The sequence below is a fragment of the Lynx canadensis genome, chromosome A2 (genome assembly GCF_007474595.2).
Source record: "Lynx canadensis isolate LIC74 chromosome A2, mLynCan4.pri.v2, whole genome shotgun sequence".
In the NCBI taxonomy this organism is placed as follows: domain Eukaryota; kingdom Metazoa; phylum Chordata; class Mammalia; order Carnivora; family Felidae; genus Lynx; species Lynx canadensis.
This window is the reverse complement of record NC_044304.2, coordinates 33,650,969-33,673,620: the sequence shown is the minus strand read 5'-3', so window position 1 is coordinate 33,673,620 and position 22,652 is coordinate 33,650,969. Positions and strand designations below refer to the sequence as shown.

Sequence of the window (22,652 nt, the reverse complement as noted above, 5' to 3'; positions counted from 1 at the left end):
TCCGAGGGTGGAGCCTACGGTGTGGAGCGGCGTGCTGGTTCTGTTGGTTTCAAATTTTGAGTTGTTTTCTAATATTCTCTTCAAGTGGTTTTGTTTTTTTTCTGTTTTTTTTGTTTAAGATCCACAGTGAATTAGAGTATAGGGCTTTGGTATGGAACATTCTAGAACTGCCCTTACGCTGGCTGGGTGTGGCCTGCTTTAGAAGCAGAAGTGTGGCACAGGGCAGGTGGGGGACAGTAGGGGCTCCTGTGGCTCAAGGTTACTTCCTCCTCTTTGTGGGAGCCACCCCCCACAATGGGAAAGATTTAGTTACTGTGGTAGGTCTTCTGAAAAGCTTCCCAGTCTGATAACGATCTCATAGGGCATTTCATTGACATGCTGGACTGTTCTTTGCCCAGAAGACAAGGCAGGCCCGTAGAATAACCGGAAGGCTTCCTCTAACTTCCTGCAGAAACCCCGTCCTTGGTGGTGCCTCTGGAAGACCGTGTGGTGTCCATGGGAGAAACGGTGGCTCTCCAGTGCAAGGCGACCGGGAGCCCTGCGCCCCGCATCACCTGGTTCAAGGGGAACCGCCCTCTGAGCCTCACTGAACGCCACCACTTCACCCCCGGCAACCAGCTGCTGGTGGTTCAGAACGTGGTGGTGGAGGACGCGGGCCAGTACACCTGCGAGATGTCCAATGCCCTGGGCACGGAGCGCGCCCACAGCCAGCTGAGCATCTTGCCCACTCCTGGCTGCAGGAAGGATGGGACCACCGTGGGCATCTTCACCATCGCTGTGGTGTGCAGTATTGTCCTGACGTCCCTGGTCTGGGTGTGCATCATCTACCAGACCAGGAAGAAGAGTGAGGAATACAGTGTCACCAACACAGGTTAGCCACTGCTGACTGAGTTTATTTTCAGGGCAGGAGAAAAGCAGGGATCGCTGTGGAGGAGGCCGGGTCCAGAGGCGCCCCATTGCATGGTGGCCACGTGGTGGCTTGTTGCTGCAGTGACCTGATGGTGTTGTGGTTCTCTTGGCATCATTGCTCTCTCTGGTGGCCTCAGGCCTCCGACTGCCACACTGTTTTTACACCCAGGTGGAAAGGAAGGCTAAGCTGGGCCCTGCAGACAGTCTCTCTGCACAGCCTGGGCCGCTGCTGGTGGCCGTGCTGTGTCTGGGCTTGATACTGAACAAGTGTTTCATTTCCTATCCCCACGAAGGATTGGGACACCTAGTATCTGACTGTCCTGTCTCCTCGCAGATGAAACCATTGTGCCACCAGATGTTCCAAGCTACCTGTCTTCTCAGGGGACTCTTTCTGACCGACAGGAAACTGTGATCAGGACTGAGGGTGGCCATCAGGCCAATGGGCACATCGAGAGCAACGGTAAGGGCTCTAAGCCTGATGTGATCTTGTCCTCAGGAGCTGGAGGTGGCCTCTGGCCCCTTCCCGGGGCAGGCGTGTGGCCTTAGGTTGAGCACAGCTGACCTAGAAGGCTGGCAGACTCCAGCCTTCTGTTACATCTTTGTTGGCTCTTCCCTGTGTAAGTTTTGCAGGGTTTTAAAAGTCCAGACCGCAGGAGGTTGCTTTATAAGGGGCTCAGGATCTCCTAGTAGGGATAGGGTAGGATTGAAAGAAGAGGTCCAACAGGACATTACAGGGCCTGAAACCAACCCATAGGGGAAGGGCCCAGGCCTGCGCTGTAGTCCGGTCCCTGCTACTCGAGTGGTCTGCCAGGCGAGCCTCCTCCACAGGGGAGACTGTTTGTTGGGGACAAGTTTATTCTTAGAATTGCTCACCACCATGGCTCTGCACACTGGAAGGCCTGACTGCTGGGAAGCCTGTTACAAAATGTTTCTTGCTGGTCCGCCCAGGCACCTACCTCTGTCAAGAACATTGTAAGAAGGACTGTTCTGGTAGCCTTGCCCATCGTTCTCCTAAAGCTTACTCTGAAAAGGTAAGCCCGGCATTTCTAACTGTGGGAATCTACTACAGGTGTCTGTCCAAGAGACACAAGCCTCTTTTCAGAGGTGGACACTCATGGCATGACGTGCAGGCAGCCCAAGCCCTGTGCTGGTTATAACAAGGAGCCCTGGGCCGTGACTGAGAAAGCCCAGCGGAGACCTGGCCCACAGAAGATGGGTAAGAGATGCTTTTATCCGGAATAGTCTTTGGTTCTTAAAATTTGGGTTGACTTGTTCATTAAATGAAAGGGAAAGAGGAATTAATGGTCTCAGAATTTGGTATTCAGTGTGTAAACAGGAAGCTGTGGTCTGGCTCTCATAATTCTGGAGTAGGAGGTGTCTTACATCAGTCTGTGGTATGGTGATCCTGGGCTTGAAGTTTCCAGATTTACGAGCAATTTGAGTAAAGGGCATGGCCCAAACTGAAGAACCTTTTCACCAGGGTATTTCTGATCAAGGTGCCTCCTGCCCCTACATGGTATGTCCTAACAGTAGGGCCACTCGCTCTGATACAGAAATTAATCTGAAATGTTGAAACGTGGAGGACCCCACTCTTCGTTAATGACTTCCTGTTTGCCCAGGCCTTTTTCTGTGACCATAATTGGGAGAGAGAGGACTTCCACAGCGTTGGTCTAAGCAGGGCTGCAGCCTCACAGCAGGGGACTTCAGCTCCCTCTCCTGTGTGGAGACGCACCCTTCGGTGGCCATGGCTCTAATCCGGCTTTGGCTTGGCCCTGCAGAGCACAGCGGCCCGGTTGTGTGCGGTGACTACACCACTGACCCGGACAGCAGTTGCAAGGAACAAGCGTCCCGTCCTCAGCCTGTGCCCAGAGACCATACACAGGCAGGTACGCTAAGCGGCCCGGAGCCGAGTCAGAGTGACCGAGAACATTCTCCGCACCATCTGACCGGTGGGACTGATGACGGGTCCCGCGCCGACTGCAGGGGGTCCCTCTACCCCAGTAACCACGACAGAATGCCAGCCTCCTTGAAGAAAAAGCCCACAGCACCTCTGGATGGAAAAGGTAGATGTTCAGTGTCTTCCAGGGAGTTCCCGGCAGGTGGGTGGGGGCAGGGCAGCAGCCAGACTGGAGGCTCTGACGCGTCCTCTCCTTTCTCACAGGGGCGTCTTCTTGGACTTTAGCAAGGTTGTGTGAGTCAGACTCCGTGGACCTCCAGCCTCCCTTGACATTAACTCCAGGCAGTCCTGAGCTCACAGAAGCCTCCTCGGGCTGTCCCGACATCCCCGGCGAAGGCCAGCAGCACTTGCTTCTTTACAATGGACACCTCCCCAAAGCATGTGACTCCAGTCCCGAGTACCCACCACTGACAGGACAGCCGCCCGGGAAACGGGGCGTGCCCCTGCTCTTTGCACCGAAAATCTAGGCTTTGTCTACCTCAGCTCTTGTGTCCGTCTCTACAGGAAAGAGGTAGGAGAGGCTGTGAGGAAGCTTGGGTTCAAGCGTCACTGATGTGTACATAGGTTTTAAACTTCCATGTGGAGTATCCGTAGTGTAAAGGACTTGCAGCCACAGCACAGAACTGCCAGAGGCTGTTGTGTACAAAACAGAAAAGTATTTGATACCATTGTACATAAGAGTTTTCAGAGATTTCATATATATTATATATCTTTTGCAGAGGCTATTTTAACCTTTAGTGCATGGTTAACAAAGAAATCATACGATTTTGACAATATTATTATTTTTCCTATCAGGTTGCTGTTTAATTTGGGGAGGGGGGATGGTTCTGGTGCCTTAATGCATGGATGGAATTTCTAGAAGCTAAAAACCACATTTGCTCCCAGGAGTTTCTGGTGGGTGGGAAGGATGGAAAGTCCTTGGATTCGTATTGCACTTCACAGGACAGACCCCCTAGCCTGCTTTCCCGCCACAGCCATCGTCTGCGTGGGAATGAACTTCCTGTCAGTATTGCTCCTGTGTGGAGGCTTTTGGAGCTCACCCCGCCCCTGCAGAGTCCCGAGACGCCCGCGTCACGTACCTTTGCCATATGTGACTTTTTTCTTGTAAGTTCCTCGCCAAGCAGAAGGGGGGTGAACCCACCACAAGCGTTTGTTCCAAACAACTGAGCACCGCCTTTCTTCCTTCCGTGAGAAAAGCAAATGTGGTGGTTATCACTCGATTGTCATTTGAGGCTTTTTAATAAGATAGAGGCTGCTGGTGTTGGTACCTGTGGATTTTTTCAATAGTGCTGTTTTAGTTCTGCCAATATCCTTAATACTGTGTTGACCGCGGGGGAGGAAAAGGATCGAGTCCTTACTTTTCAGGGCTAGCTTCTCTCTACTGAGGATCCGGGGCATGTCTGTCCACACCCTTCCCTCCCATAGCCGACCCGGGCTGGGACTGTACAAGGTTAGGCCCCGCACCTGGGTATACTTGCACTTTTGAGACCCGAAGCTAACCATCTTGTGAGTGCCAATGTGTAGTTCAGGAAAACTGACATTGAAACAAGGTCCTTGAGATCTCGGAAAGCAAGTTCCTTTAGCGAAAAGGCTGAAGGCAGAGATTGACAAAAGGGTTGTTAAATTTCACTGTCTGATGTCATCACTGTTGCAAAAGGTAAGCACATTTAGAATTGTGTTCTCAACAGTCAACTGATTCATGTTACTTCCACAAAATATGTGAATTTGCTGCTTCTGAGAGGCAATGTGAAAGAGGAAGTATTACTTTTATGTACAAAGTTATTTATTTATAGAAATTTTGGTACAATGTACATTGAAAAACATGTAAAATATTGAAGTGTCTAACAAACGGTGTTGCAGTGTCTTTAATAAAGGTTCATTTATAAACGTTCATTGGGTGGCTGGGGTCATTTGTCTAGTGACATTGTAAGCAGTATGTTCCATTCCAGAAACTCACAAACCAAAGGCACTTATTCTGCCTTTAATTATCTTTTTTTTCCCCCAGAAAGGGGGAAATTTTTTTATGCGAAGCAAAATCCTATACTTTAGCCCCAGGGAGGATACACCACCACGAGATTCCTGAGATTTCTCTCTGAATTTTTCTAACACCTGGAGCTTATTAGTCAAGCTCTGAAATGGTGACCTCCCCTTCTAACTGCAGACAATAAACCTTCCCGATTAGGAACGAAGAAACCCTGCTCTGTTCCCCAGCCAGCCCAGGCCCCTGGGGGGGGGGGGGGGCTCAAGAGGAGCGGGGGTGGGGCTCAGCACCCTCCGTGGACGCACCGGGCCCACCTCGTCCCTGGAGCTGCAACTACCAGCTTGCTTTCACACACACCACGCCGGCCGGTGGATCCTTCTCTGTAAACTCTGTAAAATAATACAACTGTGTGTTTTTGGGGGGAAATCTGAGGGTAATTAAGAGCAGCAGCCCAGTTGCCTAATAGAATGCCGGCTATGCACCTGCAGTTCATGCTTTTTAAACAAAGCCCTAAGCTCTCACAATAGAGAGAAACCCACCCACATGCACTTCTCCTGAGTCTCCTTCCTGTTCCCGGTCTAGCCATCCTTTCGGAAGGAGAACCCTCTCTGCCTTCTGCTGCGTCCACTGGCAGGTGGCAGGAAGCTCAAGATCAGATACAGATCAAATGACGGCTCTGAGCAGCCTGGACTCGGCATCACCAAACTTATTTATTAACGGGTTCTGAGAAAATGGTCGCAAGTACCGCTGTGGACACGGTCCTCTTGGCGATCTGGCAGACAGGCGGCAGTCGACGTTCCAGCCAGCCTGGAGCAGGCAAGACATCCTCAAGGTCCTGTCCTCACACACAGGGGCGCGGTGCGGGCGGTTCAGATGGGCGAGCAGCTGCTCGCCGGAAGGGAGCCCGTGCACACAGCAGCCCCCTTTCTGGACAGAAGTGCATGTGGGGCCGTCCTGGATTCAGGGGCTCCCTCTGCCAAGTTCCAATAACAAGCTGCGGGTTTGGTCATAAGCACCAAGAAAGATGAAGCCTCCCAGACTGATGGCTGCCGTTCGAGGGAAGACACCTGCAAATAATCTAGGGAAGGGAAAAAGCAGGAAAGATTTTTTTTTTTAATTGGTGTGTGTTAGAAAGGTTAAATTCCAACACCCACAGCTTGCTCAACTCAACACACCAGGATCATTAAACCCCACACAGCACTTAAAACGTGTGCTTTTTCCTTTCAGAATGGCACTAAATTACATTCCCAAGTAGACTTGTTGAAGTCTGGGCCCAGCTGTTTGCTGGCTAACGTGGCTCAGTACCAAACAGCTTATTTGGGAGCCTCGCAATTAGGTCCAGTAATTAGCCAAGAAACAAGAACTCTGTCCCCACAGCAGTCCTGCGGAAAACTTCCAGACTGGCTCTTTGAGAGATGGAGAAAGACTTTTGTAAAGGAGTCAAAGGCCTGACTCCTCGGGTGGGCGCGGCCAGCCACAGCGATGGAAGGCGGGCTCGGGTGTTGGAGATCTTCCCCACGACTCTGCCTGCCCCCCTCCCAGTGACTCAGTTGCATTTGGTCCTTAGAGGCCCACGGATGTGACACCAGAACAGGGAGGCCAATCTCCATGGAGTCCCTATTTGTCTTCTCCTCTGAGGAAGGACAAAAAAGGTGAACGGGCTAGGCAGAGTGCACGTCCCCCCAGGTTCTGTCCCCACGCACACAAGGCCAGTCGGTGGCACGACTTTGGAACCAAGAAAGGCCAAGTCAAAGAATGTTACTGGGGGTGTGAAGTGGAGCTTCACTCTTTAAGAGCCATCCTGTAGCTGTGCCCCAGTAACCGTTCAGAGGTGTTCATCCTGGCATTGCTGGTACCAGAGAAACTGCAAACCCCCGCTGGTTACACAAATTCTGGTGCCATGTCCACACGGGGGGACACTACGCAGCCGGTAAAAATGAGGTAGGCCCTGGGATCCACGACCGAAAATCCGACAGGTTCTGACAAAAGTCCCAAAGCCGTGTGTGTCATCTGATTCTGCAGCAGGGATGGGCCCTAAACTCTCTCCCGGGGGCAGGATTAGAGGAAACACCCCCTATCTTTCTCGAATGACTGAGTCTTCTTACCAAAAGCATTTACTTTTGTAAGCAGAAAAAATCAGAACTAGCGGACTTCTAGTGAGAAGACTTTGGCTCGGGCCCAGGTCAGGGCCCGAACATACAGGTCAGGTTATGTGAAAAGGACATAACCTTTTAAACAGGAAAAAATGTCCACAATGGTGGACAATGGTGACTGGCCAAGACGGTGGACAGGAGACAAAGCCCCCACCGCCTGGTTTCTGCACACCTGCTGGGAGAGGTCAGCTGGCCTGCCCTCTGAATGGCGTGCTTAGCACTTCTGAGGAAAATGGGACTGAGCATTAGGGCGCCCTTACTTTTGTTAGCTGAGTAAGGATTTAAATCATGAAGTAAAATCCCACAGATGAAACGAGAACCTCTTCTCTAGAAGCAACCATGAAAACTATACAAGGAAAAAAGTTGTCTGCCTCAGCATGATGCAGATCGTTCTTGCAGAAGGTGGTAGGTGAAGACAAAACTCCTCCATTACCACACGGAGGCCACTGGGACCTTGTGGCCCCAAACAGGGATTACTCCTGTCGCCCCGCCTACAAAGAGAAGGGTGCCGGGAGGGAGGTCAGCAGAAGCTGAGATAGGAGACCACTTAGGCCACGATATCCTCCCTCACGATCTGACTTCTGAAACCGGTGTCTTGGTGCAGCTTTTGCTGCTAATGAACTCAGCTGCTTCTGGCAAGAGGCAGATGGAAGCAGTTTATGGTCTCACCAGATGACAATTGAATCCATTAACATAATTATAGCCTTAAAGCAGAGTAATTTGTACAGTGAGCGCCCCAACCAGACGAGGAGGCAGAGACTTGAGTGGAGCGCGGCTGTGTTCTGGGGACCACAGATCAAACGAGGTAACAAACGTACTGGGCAGAGCACGGGGCTCGGAGGGGGTGCACACGGGGCAGCAGCGGTTAAGACATAAAGGGCACAGTCAGGAAACACGAAAAGCCGGCTGCTTATTAACAGGACGAGTAGGAATGAACGATGCGGCACAAACGGGCGTCCCGTCTACTTTCCGGCTGTTGGACTGAATGAGCATGTGGTGTTTTTATTTTGGAGAACCCAGTTTGCCCTAGAGCCTGTATTCCAAGTCTGTGCCAGAACACAGCCTTCCCCTGTGTGAACCGACACAGAGATCAAAAAGCGCCCCCACTTCACCCTGAGAGGCCAGCAGGGCCTCACGGCCGCCAGGGAAGCTACCTGCCAGGATCCAGAACACTCAGGAACGCAGCAGGTGTGTTCAGAGGCAGCAGGAAGGGCCCGCAGGGCTGTGTCGGGGCCGGACAGAAGAGGCAGGCCGAGACCCCGTTGGGGCTGAGGACGCCCAGGGCCGCTGGGAGGGCAGCCGCCCACGTGGGCAGGGACTTGCTTTGTTTGCGTTCAGTTAAAATCTTTTGTCTAATTATTCGTTGCCTTCTATCGTCTTCCTAGGAAGCTAATAAAACTATCATTTCATGGGGCGCCTGGGTGGCGCAGTCGGTTAAGCGTCCGACTTCAGCCAGGTCACGATCTCGCGGTCCGGGAGTTCGAGCCCCGCGTCAGGCTCTGGGCTGATGGCTCAGAGCCTGGAGCCTGTTTCCAATTCTGTGTCTCCCTCTCTCTCTGCCCCTCCCCCGTTCATGCTCTGTCTCTCTCTGTCCCAAAAATAAATAAACGTTGAGGAAAAAAAATTAAAAAAAAAAACAAAAACTATCATTTCTTAAATGACGAGCGTGGATGCTTTAAACGGGCTGCCAAGGACCACAGTGTGTATGCTAATGAGAGCCCAAGGCTTAAGAAGTAAGCAAAATTCCAAATTACCTTTCCAGGGCCCCGGAAAGGAAGGCTCGCGACACCCATCCTCTGCCGGAATTCTGGCGCTGCCGGGTCACATGACAGCAAGGAGACACCAGCACTGGGACAGGGAGGGTTTCGTTTCAGTCATCTGCTCAAGGGAGCTCCTGCCTCTCAGGCTCCCGGTGGCCAGGGTTTTGCCGACCACACCACACCCACATGTCACCGCTTTCTCAAGAAAGGCGGACGCACCTGCAGCTCGATACCAACTCCACAGAGCAGAGGTGTGACCAGCGGTTGCCACAGAATCCAGTGTGAGCCACACGGGAAACAAAGTGGGGCAGTGAAATCGAGCACTGTGACTTTAGATTCAACAGAGCCTTTGCGAGCACCACCTCTGTGTGGCCCACAACTACCTGGAACCCTGAGAATCTTTCACCCGCTAACTGAAAGGCTGCTCCAGAGCTTTCTCCTCCCACGCCACTTGGGTGTCCGTGTGAGATGTGTGTCGGGACCGGCGTGTCTGTGTCGCGAGCAATCGCGTTCTCCCCTCCTCACGCCACGTTAGCTGTAAACGGCCGGCCTGTGGCGCACAAGCCACCGCTCTGCCATGCTCTTGGTCGCCCTCAAGCGTTCCTTTCTGGTAAACCCAGTCCTCCTCTCAGAACCCGGAAGTGTGTCAGGCAACCAGCATCGGTCCCTCAGGGCCGCCGCATACAAAAAACCACCCAACAGGACCTACTTTTGCAACTAACGGTTGCAAATTTTGAAGAGAATGGGGCCGTTCTCCCGCAAAAACCTTACCTGGGGCCTGACCTATGTGCCCCACGTTCCCCAACTAGCCGAAAGAAAAGCCTGTCGAATGCACACAACACGGCGCACACAACACGGCGATCAGATCGAGTCACCCACACGGCACTACGATGAGGAGGTGGCGCTGCCACGGATGGGCTGTCCCCACCGGCCACACCCTGTCAACAGGCTCACTCCTGGCCCTGCAAGAGGCGGCCGCAAGCTGTGCTCTCTCAGGAAAACCCCTCGTAGGTCATTCCAAAGAGAACATGGTAATTTCACAGACTGTACGGATCCCAACGTTTAGACATGTTTACAGACTGCAAAAGCAAGGTGAAAGCAAGCTTTGCAAGGGAAGCATCTTAAGACGTGATGCTTGCAGGGTGAGGCACTGAGGGGAAAAGAGAGAGGGTTGCAAGTGAGGAGCCACACACTGGGGCACTGAAAGTAATTTGTGACTGACGGCAGTTAAAAGTAGTCCCAACCCCAACTGCTTTCTTCTAAATGTTACGCTGGCTCACGTGCATTCCTGCATCATCTAACTGAGCCCGTCTGCTCAGAGCTGCAGCCCAGAACCGAGAGGGGGCCGAGCCTGCCGAGGCGCTCCAGTATCAAGATAGCCAAGGCCAGCAATCACTTGCTAGATGCCGCATCGACTCAAGGGCACACTGTCATCTCACACAGGCACCATCAAACGGGTTTTGTGCAATGTGAACAGAGACCCAACCAGGACGGGCAGAAGGACGCAAAGCGGTTCCTGCTCAGGCTAAAGGAGGAAGAGCTGGGAAGAGAGGCAGGAAGGCAGTCGAACATTCCATCTTGCACTTACCCCGCCAGCCCCTGTGTCCGCCAGACCCCGTGCAGGGCAGAGAGCACATTCCCACTAGCGGTGCTGGAACCAACCTGCACGACAGGACAACAGACAGGCCATTATCGTACGAAATCCCCCAAATGACGTCCTCAGATGCCTGGCCCCCAACCAGTGTCTTCTAGGACAGTTTGAAGTAGACTGGGGAGCTTCTTTGCAATCAGGACCCCAGGACCTCACCAGACCAGAAGCCCCTCCACTCAAGCCCACAGGTAGGCACTGACTGACAGGAAGCTGCATTTCTAGGTTGGAGCCAGGCCTCATCTAGATAACTCACCAACAACTGTTTGACAGGAAAAAGACAGAAAGCAACAGTAACTGATCTGAGAAGAGAGGGCAGTATCAGTATAAGTGGCCCAATTATGAACTTATCGGAGCAGCTAATGACCCCATTTAACGAAGAGTCCTAGCAAGTTCAATTTAAAACAGGACCGATACTCAGGTTTGGCCTTGTCAACCTCCATACTAGATTTCCGCCCTTATGGCTGCACTTTTCCCTAATGGTATGTATGCCTCTTTCTTTTCTATTGTTTGGCCCCAGATAGGTTATGTGCATGGCATTCCATGAACCTCAGTCCAGACTGCTTTCTAACAATGTTTCTTTTCAATGAAAACTTTTCAAACAATTCTGACAACTGTCCTGATCCAGACGGTTAAGGCCAAGCATTACATCTGAGTTCAGAGCCTCTAGCTTACCTGCGGCATTGGCGTGAAGCCAGTCAACTCTGGGAGCCTCAGGTCTGTCGCCCGTAAAAACAGAGGTCACTGGAAAGCAGTATTACCAGGCAGAGGCCCAGCTCTGATGCTTCTCACAGAACATCAGTGAGAATGTTTTCCTAAAGGTCAAAAGCTGTGGCAACACCGGTCATAGTGACGACTATGGACACTGCGCCGTCAACGTCAGTCATTCGTGCCTCGGCAGGGCAGTGTAAGGCTGCTGTTCTAGATCAGCGTTACCCTGCTCTTGGCCACTTACATACACGTGAGCCCTGGTGCTAATACACACAAACATCTGCTGTGTCTACGTTACATTTTACACTCACCTTTGCCAACATGATCCTTGTTTTTGCCACATCCAGAGGCGTGGTGACCACAGCTGCAAATCCACCTGTGCGTATAAAAATACCCGGCACGCAAAGGAGGTATTGTTAACTGTGTTACGTGGATGGCAGAACTTGTACTTTCTAATCCCTCGAAGCTCTGCCCAAATCACTTCCTTGTCATTGTGTCCACCTGACTGATTCCAGAAGAGGATGCACGCGTGCAAACTGCACACGCTCCACTGCTTTTGCGGTGACGCTGAACCACACGTAAGAGAGGTAACAGGAGAACGCTCTACACGCTCAGGGATAAAAACAAAAACAAGGCCCCGTAATTCACCTTGCTCATGGGTGCAGCAGCAGACCTACGTGTGCACACGGTTGTGTGCCTGTGTTCACACACCCGCCGTCAGTATGAGAGGCTCGCCGCTTGCTGCGCTTCTCACGGGGCCCCCACCTTCTACGGAACACTCTTGTTTAATGGGACTCCGAAACGCCTCTATCTTTTCTGGTCTCAGACAAAATGGGCAAACAGAGGTATGCAGATTGCTGTAGGGACTCTCGGAATTAATGGCTAAATTCTTCTGAGTTATAAGAGTAAAGCTTTCTGTATCTCCAGGCCTCAGATAACGGGCCAAGCAGAGTAACGACATTTCTAGCCCTTTCTGCATCCTGTCAGTCGGTGCTGATTCAACAGGCAATCCTCCTACAGCTTCCTTCCCACCTTTTCTTCCACAGAATACCATGACTGCCAAACTGATTATTTTAATATCCATATCTGTGGACAGAGGAATTGGAGGATTTTTTTTTTTCAACAGAAACCACAGTAGATGATGTCGATATTTTATTAAGAGAAATACAAAGATGTATTTTAAAGCTGAAGAGGCCCTAAGGAGACAGAATTAATAAACACAAAAGGGTTTTCTAAAGATTCAGCTTGCGTGAGCTAGGTGAACAGAGCACATGCATGAAGGATGCTCCAGAAATAGCACCTCCCCCTCTGAATTTTGTGGCATGGGGACAATTGTGAAGGTCATTTGATCTCTGCCAAATATCTTTCTAAACATGTTGCTGAAATAGGATCCTCACGGAACCTCCTCCCTTTGGTAGCATGTATTAGGACAATGACATTTTGAAAGATGTATCCATTTGTGCTTTTATGTTCCGTATTTGATTATCCACAAAGGACACTTATCTGAGGACTGAATATTACCAATTACATCAATATTAGAGTCTCCTTTTGCTGTAGCCACTTCTGTGTTACAAACAGGTGAAACACTTTTTTCCAGATTGAAAAGCTGCCTGAAATTTAGGTAGTACTTTAGTAAACTTCAGGCGACCTGTACTGTCCAAACCCCCCCACCCCAAATCGACTTCGTTTCCCTCTCTGGCTGCAAGAGTTAGCAGGGCCCAGTCTGAAAGACTCTTTCAGAGTCAGAAAGACCAAGCCTTAAACTAAATCCCTACTCTACTAGCGGACTGGCCTTAGGGACCACACTTACTCTCTAGGTCAAGCACCGGAGACAGGTACTTCTGTCACTGCAACCTCCCGCTATGGGTGGGGAAACTGAAGCTCAGAGAGGTTACAGAACTCACAGAAGGTTTTACTTAGTGTAGAGCTAAGACCTGAACTTTACTGATTCCAGAATGTGAGCTCACAGCCACTGGGTACGCTGGTGGCCTCGGTTTGCTCGTCTCTAAGATGTAGACAGCAGCAGGATCTAGGACTACATGGGTCTGTGCAAAGTGTCTAGGATAGTGCCTGGTGCACACCAGAGCTCAAAGGAACTGGCTAGGAACTGGGTCTTTTCTGCATGGGAAGAGATAACCTGCGATTTTCCTTCATGTCTCTAGCCCCCCCACACAAAGCAGACACTCACAAACGCTTGCTGGGTACCCTGGACAAGGGTCTTATAAACCCAAGATTCCAACCCATCCTCTGAAAGAGAGGAGGGAGGGGAAGCTCTGAGCCAATATTTGTGCTTACTCTGTACCATTGCATGCTGGGCCTGTACTAGGTATGGCCACTAATTATTCTGTTTCATTTGCATGGGTCTTACTATCCCATTTTACAGACAGCTTGCTCAGGGCCACACAGTAGTATGGAGCTGGGACTCAAAGGCACGTGCATCTCAGCTCCACAAGTAGGGCTCTTTCACTACATAATCAGTCTCATGTGTGGTAAGACACTAAATCGCATCCGAGTGTTAAAACTCTGAAGTGCATACACCATTATCCTATTTGAAAATGTTCACAAAGTTTCCTAAACCAACTTCAAAGACCTAAAAGTTGGCAAGGACCTCGCCCGCCCCCTGTCTGACGACTCAAGCTCTCCTGAGTCACTTACACTGAAAACTCCTTGCCTTCTAAGTATATGCAGGTACTGTGTGTCAAGCTTATCTTGGCTGTGAGAAGGTCCCTGCCCCTCGACTTTGGGTGCTTGGTGACATACTCTCAGAGACTGCTGCTTGATACAGGTAACACGAAGAGAAGTCAAAGACAAAAACCAACAATATGCTTAAATGGGTCCTAATTTTACAGCCATGATGGTAGCTGTATTTTATGCAAATTATTAAGAAACCAATTTTAATGTCTTCAAATGTCAACGACTGCTGTGATACACAGCCCTCACAATATTTCTTATGAGGCTGCAAAGAAGGCCCTGTGAAGATCGTGTAATGGAATGACGGGTCACAACAGGGAGGGCACTGGGGACCTATGCTTTTAGTTAAAATGTAGTTATTTTCTACATTTTACTTAAGGGAACCGTAAACTGCTGGTAATAAATACAAGGAATATGCTAACATATTAGACAGGAAATAATTACTTGGTGCAGCACATCACACATGAAGCCATTTTCTACGGGCTCCACTAGAGTTAGACTTTTACAGGATGTCGGGCTAACTGCTTTCAGGCACCAGGTTCGGGGGAAACGGGACGTTTACAGTGAAATGACATGTCGTGTGTCCTTGAACAACAGCAGATTCTTTAGCACTCTGGACAAAGGGGCCACCTTCCTCACAACAAGCTGTGAAAGCGGTGGTGGGGACAGGACTGCGCAGGGCCGCCATGCGCTGTCCCTTCCCGGCCGGCCTCCCATCTCCTGATGAGGCTCACAGCAAGAACAGCACGTCCACGCACCTCCTTTGCATATGCTCTCCAAACAAGTGGCCAGACACGGAGGGCTTCGACAACAACAGAAGGGTGTTTCTGTTTAAAGCTGGAGTCATGCCTTCCCATGTCTTACCCAGACAAATCCTTCACCCTATTCTGGGATTTCAAGCCATGGGAAGCTCTCTCTTTCCTTCCCTCCGACCCTGTCTTTCAGTCTCACTCTTTCTCTCTTAGAAAATGTAAGTAGAGGGGCGCCTGGGTGGCGCAGTCGGTTGAGCGTCCGACTTCAGCCAGGTCACGATCTCGCGGTCCGTGAGTTCGAGCCCCGCGTCGGGCTCTGGGCTGATGGCTCAGAGCCTGGAGCCTGTTTCCGATTCTGTGTCTCCCTCTCTCTCTGCCCCTCCCCCGTTCATGCTCTGTCTCTCTCTGTCCCAAAAATAAATAAACGTTGAAAAAAAAATTTAAAAAAAAAAAAAAAAAAAGAAAATGTAAGTAGATGTTAATTATGAGAAACTGACCAAAGAACACTAGATTATCAAAGCACGTATCACTAGAGTAGCAAATGTCATAATTAGACTGAATTATGGCTGTATGTTTAGAAGTTAACTTGAAGGGAGGAAGTTGGCAAAGTCCTTTTTTTTCCCCTCGTTTAACCCCTGACCACAAGCCAAGGGAATTTCTGGCATGACAAGCCATCAACACCTCCAATCTCAAGGGACATTTTTGGATATTTGTGCCAAGTAGTTTATACAACAAGCACGGGCACAGAAGAGCGCCAAACATGGGCTAGAGTGGTTCATCCGTGATGATTTAACCAGTTTAAAACCAGAAACGTGCCCAAGGAGGAGTAATCTAATTTCTGACTTGCGGGCAAGTTTCACATCACTGCCTTTGTGGCCGCGTGAGGCTGGGGAGTCTGAGAGCGCAGGCCTGCAAGGGGCGGCTCCGGGCGACCAGGCGTTATTCATTCCTCTGTGGTGTGCAATGCACCGTGTCACAACAGACTCCTACGGGGATCGCTTCTTCGCAAGTTACGGTACTTTTTAAATGATGTTTATCTTTCATAAAGTTTTTAAAATAGTAACTGTATCTGTCACAGCACACCAACTGAAATTTCAAAACAAAAGAGATATAAACAAAAATACACTCATTTTTGGGAAGAAACACACGTGGATCTGGGAAGAAACACACGTGGATCTACCCTTGGTGGATTTTTGCAGAACCTGACAAACTCCTTCACTTACAGAACCTCAGCAGAAGAAATAAGGCAACTGAATTGGAGGAGTTTTTAAATCCACATGCTATTAGAGATAATTATGTATAGAAACTCTTATCAACATATTATTCTCTCAATGCAGTGGTGAATAGGAATCGATGTGATGACAGCTTTTCATTTTCTGGGTATTGGGTGTTTCTACTGAAGAAGAAATAATACCTCTCATCAATCAGCTCGGTGTCATAGATCACAAGTAATAATACCCACGTGATCTCACCTAGCCCTGCCGTAATCCCCCCCCCCCCCCCCCCGCTAAGGCCAGGAGGGGCGCGTCTGTAACAGGAAGGGAACTGGGGGCAGAGCTGAGACCTGACAATTCTCTTAAGTCCAGCAAGCTGGCCCACACCAGGTATGTTGCTCCGGCCAAGTCCCTTCCCTGCTTCACAATGAAGCGTCCATCAGTCACCGGAGCACAGGACTGCTGGGCCACACTCCGCCGGGGAGCCCCCAGACTGAAAGGGCCCGGCCGAAAGGATCCTACCGCACCGCGGATGGCTGATAACTAGTTCTTCCCTCCCCGCTTCTGACTAATCTAACTGCTTAGCACTCATTACAAAGCATTATTTGGAAAAAGGCATTGTAGTGAATGTAAATTTCCTTACTAGAAACAGTGCATTTGTAAGCAAATCTTTGAATGAGCTACTTCGGAAATGGGACCGGAGAATATACCCTTCTTACTTCAACACGTGGAGGTTTTATGGAAGCGCTAAATTTAAGAAGTGCCCTTCCTTATCCAGGATGACCAAAGTTCCGTAATGCTTACTTTGTCCCCTGGAGGGAGTCAAAAAAAAACCCCACACATTTCACTTAAGGACTGGGGAGTAAAGACTCTTGACCTCCGGAAAGTGAATCAAGACCACCTAGTCATTTAACACAGCTAATGACGAAGGGTCATGTGGAAACAATTACCCATCATAATCCATTTGAGGCGGTTTCATGTCTAGAGGTAAGATTCTTATTTTTGATTATCAATTCTACACGTCAAATGGGTCCAATTATTAATAAAGAATCCTATGAAATACATGCTTTCTGTTTTCCTAATCACCACAACCAAAACCCAATCCAACAACCATTACACAAATGGCAAAAGAATCATTTCCTAATAAAGCTGACATCCTAAAACTACTTATCTCTTTACTGGCTACACATCAAAACTAGCAGTTTACGTTTTCTGGCGCATCTCCACTTTGCTTTATTTCAACCGTAATTCTAATTCACCTTTATGTGCAACAGCAAGATGCACTTCTCTCTTAGACTGCTAAGCCTATCACTTCTTCAATTGTGTAAAGCACCCGAGTCCTCATTACAGCCTCACTGGAAAATTCACATGACATAGTGATGGATAACACACTATTATTGCACACTGTCACTTTGCTCTTGGTTTAATGCCTGGAAAACGGCCAGATGTTTAGATCTCCGTATTTTCTCCACAGAGCAGTTGAGCCTTCGGTAAGTTTGCTGAGCAGCCTCGGCCCTCCTGACACTAGTTAATCTGTGGTGCTGTCAAACATGTCACACGAACCGTGAATCATTGCCTTCTGCAGGAATCACTGAAACCCCCAAAGCACTGCTCAAGGCAGACAGCTGCACACTTAGCCCTGCACCCACGGCAAGTCTCTTCCCAGAGAGGACTTTATAAATCATCTTTGAGATAATCCAAGGGCCTGAGTGAAGGCTTTAATAAAGATAAAAAGAGAAAGAAAAATTTGTCAAAAACAAATTGGTTGTCTTTCAAGCAGACACCTTTTTAGCAGGGTTTGTTTCCACCCCGCCCCCGAAGTCACTCTCTTTTCTCAAACAACTAGTGGAACTCTCTTCATCTAAACAATCTGGAATTTCTAAAGAATGTTGTTTTTGCATAGTTAATATTTTCACATTTTTCTCCCCCCTTTGGTCTTTCCCAGTATAATATAATCCCTTGCACCTGCAAAAGCTCCACAGACTGCTGACTGCCAACAATCCACCACGTGATCCTGCCTCCAGGACCAGAGGGCCTGTGTGTAAGGAGAAAGAAAAAGACAAGTTATTAAATATTTGAATTTATCGGACCCTCCCGTGGGTTAGCTCTGGGGATGGGAACTTAAGTGAGAAGCTATTTTGGTGACATTCCTTACTGATGACATAAGCGATTTTCCCAAGGACTTAACTGCATTCTAAAAAAAAAAAAAAAAAGTCAAAGAAAAAAGGGTGACAGCTACACTTGAGTGCTCGAAGGAAACAATTTTCAGGAAATGTGCATGATCTACACACATTTGTGTATACGAGTACAAATAAAAATAAAGATAGATCTCTAAGACAAGGTAACATTTTAAATATTTCCCCTCTGATTCTCAACATATAAATAACATAATTCACAAATGAGTCCACAGCAGTGTCTGTCTGCCATATTCCTCTGGGTTTTTCTCTCAGTCTTTATCCATACTGCCCATGTCTGAAGGATGTGAATTCTGTTACTTATGCAGGGATTTTAAATTCATCAAAACATTTTTTGCACTTTTCATGAAATAAATTGAAGATTATACAAATAAACACTCATTCCAAGTTTCCAACTAGGCAAAATGATGGCAGAGACATGGTGCCTTGCTCACCAAGAGCTGCTGATCCAGTAGAGACAAGATGCAGTCACATCGGATGGAGAACACACATTGGATGAATCAGGCACTGGTCTCGTCTCTGAACATGTGTTAATACTCCTCACAACAACCTTAACAGTTGGGCCCTGTTACTTACTACCCGCCTTTTACTTATTAGGCTTTCTAACAGCACAGCCTGCATTCTGTTCTTTCTTTTTGCTTTTGTTTTACTTTACTGAGTTTTAAGTAGGGATCCAACAAGCTACACATATTTACAGTATGCAACTTGTTTTCTTTCTCTGACACACACATGTGCGCACACACACACTGCCATAATTAGATAGTGAATATGTCCATCACCCCCAAAAGCTTTCTCTGCCATTCCTCTTTCCTGACTTTCCTCGCCACCCCCCTACACAATGTGATGTCGTTCTAGATTAGTTTGCTTTTTCTAGAATTTTATGTAAAGGTAATTGGACATTCATTTTTTTTTAACCTGGATTCTTATCTTCAGAATTTTTGTAAGATTCATCCATGTTATTGTGTACATCAATACTTCGTTCCTGTTTAACTCCTAAATAATATTGCATTATATAGCTACAAGAGGTTTCTGCTTACTGAGGCACATTTGGGATTTTTGCAACTGTTAGCTATTATAAATAAAGCCATTATGATGGCTAAAATAAAAGCCATACATTTATATGTATGGCTCTATACAGACACATGCCTTCATTTCTCCTGGGGAAATACTCAGGGGTACAATAGATGGATCTCATTCTAAGAATACGTTTAACATGCTAAGAAACTACAAAATCACTTTCCAAGTTGCTTGTAGCATTTTACATTCTGACCAGTTCCAATTTCTCCACATCCTTACCCACAGTATTACTGGTACTTTAAAATTTTAACCATTCTAATAGGTGTGTAGAAGTATGTCACTGTAGTCTTAATTCATATTTTCCCAATGACTAATGATGTTGAGCTTCTTTTCATGTACATTTATGCCACCCCTCAATCTCCTTTCGTGAAGTGTCTGTTCAAATGTTTTGCACATTTTCAGTGAATCGTCTGGGTTTTTTAATTACTGAGTTTTGAGAGTTCTTTATGCATTCCAGATCAAAGTCATTTGCAAATATTTTCTCCTAGACCTAGATCACGCTTTGGTGACACATACAAGAAATCTTTGTCTAACTCAGGCCACAAAGATACTTCACCTATGTTTTCTCCTAGAAATGTTTGGTCTTTAGGTTTTACTTTTAGAGCTACCATTCATTTTGAGTTAGTTTTTATGTATGCTGCAAGGTAAGGATTGAGGTTCCTTTGTTATGTTTTTAACCTATGAGTATTTAATTGTTCCAGCAAGAAGACTATCCTTTCTCCAATTAACTAATTTCCCACTTTTTTCAAAAATCTGTTGTCCATTTATGTGTGAGTCTACTTCTAGACTGTATTCTGCTCCAATCTATAGATCTATTTTAACACCAACTGGATACTACCTTTACTACTACAGGTGTTCAGTAAATCTTGAGATCATGGAATACTCTCCAGTATTGTTCTTTTTCAAAATTGTTCTTACTATTCCAGGTTCTTTACATTTCCATATGAATTTGAGAATCAGCTTATCAATTTCTACAAAACAGTCTGCTGAGATTTGGACCTGAATTGCATTAAATATACAGATCATTTTGGAGAATGGAGGTATTGGTAAAAGTGAGTTTCTGACCCATAAATATTTATGGCATATCTCTCCATTTACTTACGTCTCCATTATTTTCTCTCAAAAGTGTTTTTATAATTTTCAGTGTATATGTTTTGGACTTGTATTTTGAGGTCTATCCCCAAGTATCCGTAAGTATTTAATATTTTGACACTCTTGTAAATGGTACTGCCTTAGGAACTTCAGCTTCTGATTGCTGCTAAAATGTAGAAATATAATTGATTTTTATGTAGTGATTTTGTATACTGCCACCTTGCTAAATTTATCCATTCTAATAGCTTCTCTGTAGATTTCCTCAAATTTTCTACATCCATTATTGTATCATCTGTGAATAAACATAATTTCACTTCTTCTTTCCAATATGGATTACTGCCTTCTATTTCTTTTTCTTGCCTTAATGCACTGGGTAGGAACTCTAACCTACTGGTATGCAATTCAGTAATGATGACAAATATTAGAAAAAAAGATTTCTTGAATATATTTATTAAAATAATTAGAATAATATAAATGACCAAGTGATGGTGGCATGACATTTTTAGAGACAATCAAATATATCACAATTGAAAGAAAAACACCAAAGTTGGTACTAATTTCCTACTCTCAATATTTCCCCAGTGATGTTATATCTAGAATATTGAGAAGGCTGCTACAGAAATGGGGAAGATGCCATATAAATAAATAAAGACATATATGGCCCTATTTGGTCAATTTCAACAATTTTTATGTGTGATTTATGCTTTTTCTTTTATGCTCTGGATCCCTTTCATTCAGTAATCCCCCACCCCTACCAACCATCCAGCTGTTCACCATACCTATGAATATATATATATGTTTTTTAGACTCCACATGAAAGAGATCATACATACAAGGATGCCTGGGTGGCTCAGTCACTTATGCATCTGACTTTGGCTGAGGTCATGATCTCACAGTTCGTGAATTCAAGCCCCACATTGGGGTCTCTGTGGACAGCTCAGAGCCTGGAGCCTGCTTCAGATTCTGTCTCTCCCTCTCTCTCTGCCCCTCCCATGCTCACACTCTCTCTCTCAAAAATAAACATTAAAAAGAGAGAGAGAGATCATGCAGTATTTGTCTTTCTCATATTTATTTCACTTAGCATACTTCCCTGAAGGTCCATACATGCTGTCACAAATGGCAAGGCAAGATTTCATACTTTTTGATGGCTGAATGATACTCCATTGTGTGTATGTATATCCTAATTTCTTTATCCATTCACCTGTCAATGGATGCTTAGAGTGTTTCCTATCTTTACTATAATAAACAATGCTGCACTGAACACAGGGATGTAGGTATCTTTTCAAGTTGGTGTTTTTACTTCCTTAATGTAAGTACCCAGAAGTGGGATTGCTGGATGACATGGCAGTTCTATTTTTAATTTTTTGAGACATCTCCATACAGTTTTCTACAGGAGCTGCACCAATTTACGTTCCCAGCAACAGTGCACAAGGGCTCCCTTTTTTCCACATCCTTGCCAACACTTGTTATTTCTTATCTTTTTGATGACAGCCACTCTGACAGGTGTAAGGTGATATCTCATTGTGGTTCTTTCATTTCCATGAAGATTAGTATTAGTGATGCTGAACACCTTTTCGTGTACCTGTTGGTCATGTATGTCTTCTTTGGAAAAATGTCTATTCAGATCTTTCACCCATTTTTAAATCAAATGGTTTGTTTGCTGTTGAGCTTTATGAATTGTTTATGTATTTTGATACTAGCCCCTTAACAGATATGATTTGCAAATAATTTCTCCTATTCAGTAGGTTGCCTATGTCCTCTGCTTGCAGAATCTTTTTAGTTTGATGTAATCCCGCTTGTTTACATTTGCCTTTATTGCTTTTGCTTTTGGGGTCAGATTCAAAAAACCACTGCCAAGATCTATGTCAAAGGAGCTTACATTTTCTTCTAGGAGTCTTATGGTTTCAGGCCTTATGTTCAAGTCCTTAATCCATTTTGAGTTCATTTTTGGGTATGATTTAAGAAAGTGGTCCAGTTTCATTCCTGTGCATGTGGCTAACCAGTTTTCCCAGCACCATTTATTGAAGACACTTGTCATTGCCCCATTGTATATTCTTGCCTTCTTTGTCATAAATTACACACACACACACACACACACACACACACACACACACACACACAGGTTTTATGCCAATATCTTGTTGTTTTAATTACTATAGCTTTGTAATATAGTCTGAAATCAGCTAACAACTTTTCTTAAGTCACATGCTTAAGTATGCAAATTACTTTATTAAATATATAACAACGTGTGGTATCAGAGGGCTCCCAACATTTCCTTCTGCTTAATGAGAATGATTACTTAAAAAGTGTATTTATTAAATTCACTAGCCTAAGGGCACAGCAGCCAAATACATTTTTGTAAACTTCTGATGGAAACAGAGAAGCTAAAAAATATTTTATCACACGTAGCTTTCTGAAGATAGCCTTGCCACTGAGTGTAGTACTTGGTACTTTTCTAGTACATGCTTTAATGTTTGCGAATATCTCTGTGCTTCTGTGGAAAGCATTATTT

General features: G+C 46.7%; 2 protein-coding genes across 10 annotated transcripts in view; one reads left to right on the top strand and one right to left on the bottom strand.

The window, feature by feature from the left end:
• Positions 1-4,757, top strand: part of LRIG1 (leucine rich repeats and immunoglobulin like domains 1) — a 115,312-nt gene extending 110,555 nt beyond the window's left edge. Inside the window, exons 15-20 of one of the 2 annotated variants that reach the window (XM_030307186.1) lie at positions 452-871; positions 1,244-1,369; positions 1,979-2,125; positions 2,688-2,972; positions 3,071-3,377; positions 3,809-4,757. In XM_030307186.1, the coding sequence (XP_030163046.1) occupies positions 452-871; positions 1,244-1,369; positions 1,979-2,125; positions 2,688-2,972; positions 3,071-3,333 (1,241 nt within the window). In that variant the 3' untranslated portion in view covers positions 3,334-3,377; positions 3,809-4,757. Of the gene's footprint in view, positions 1-451; positions 872-1,243; positions 1,370-1,978; positions 2,126-2,687; positions 2,973-3,070 lie in introns of both variants that reach the window. The other variant, XM_030307185.1, reaches the window with a different exon arrangement.
• Positions 4,512-22,652, bottom strand: part of SLC25A26 (solute carrier family 25 member 26) — a 139,386-nt gene continuing 121,245 nt past the window's right edge. For 2 of the 8 annotated variants that reach the window (XM_030307191.2, XM_030307188.2), the window contains 5 exons: positions 17,742-17,811; positions 11,431-11,495; positions 10,349-10,422; positions 8,755-8,848; positions 5,762-5,925 (listed from right to left, as the gene is read on the bottom strand). In XM_030307191.2, coding sequence (XP_030163051.1) covers positions 5,854-5,925; positions 8,755-8,848; positions 10,349-10,422; positions 11,431-11,495; positions 17,742-17,811 — 375 coding nt within the window. In that variant the 3' untranslated portion in view covers positions 5,762-5,853. Of the gene's footprint in view, positions 5,237-5,538; positions 5,926-8,754; positions 8,849-10,348; positions 10,423-11,430; positions 11,496-17,741; positions 17,812-22,652 lie in introns of those variants that run through there. The other 6 variants (XR_003967015.2, XM_030307189.2, XM_030307192.2 and 3 more) reach the window with 6 other exon arrangements.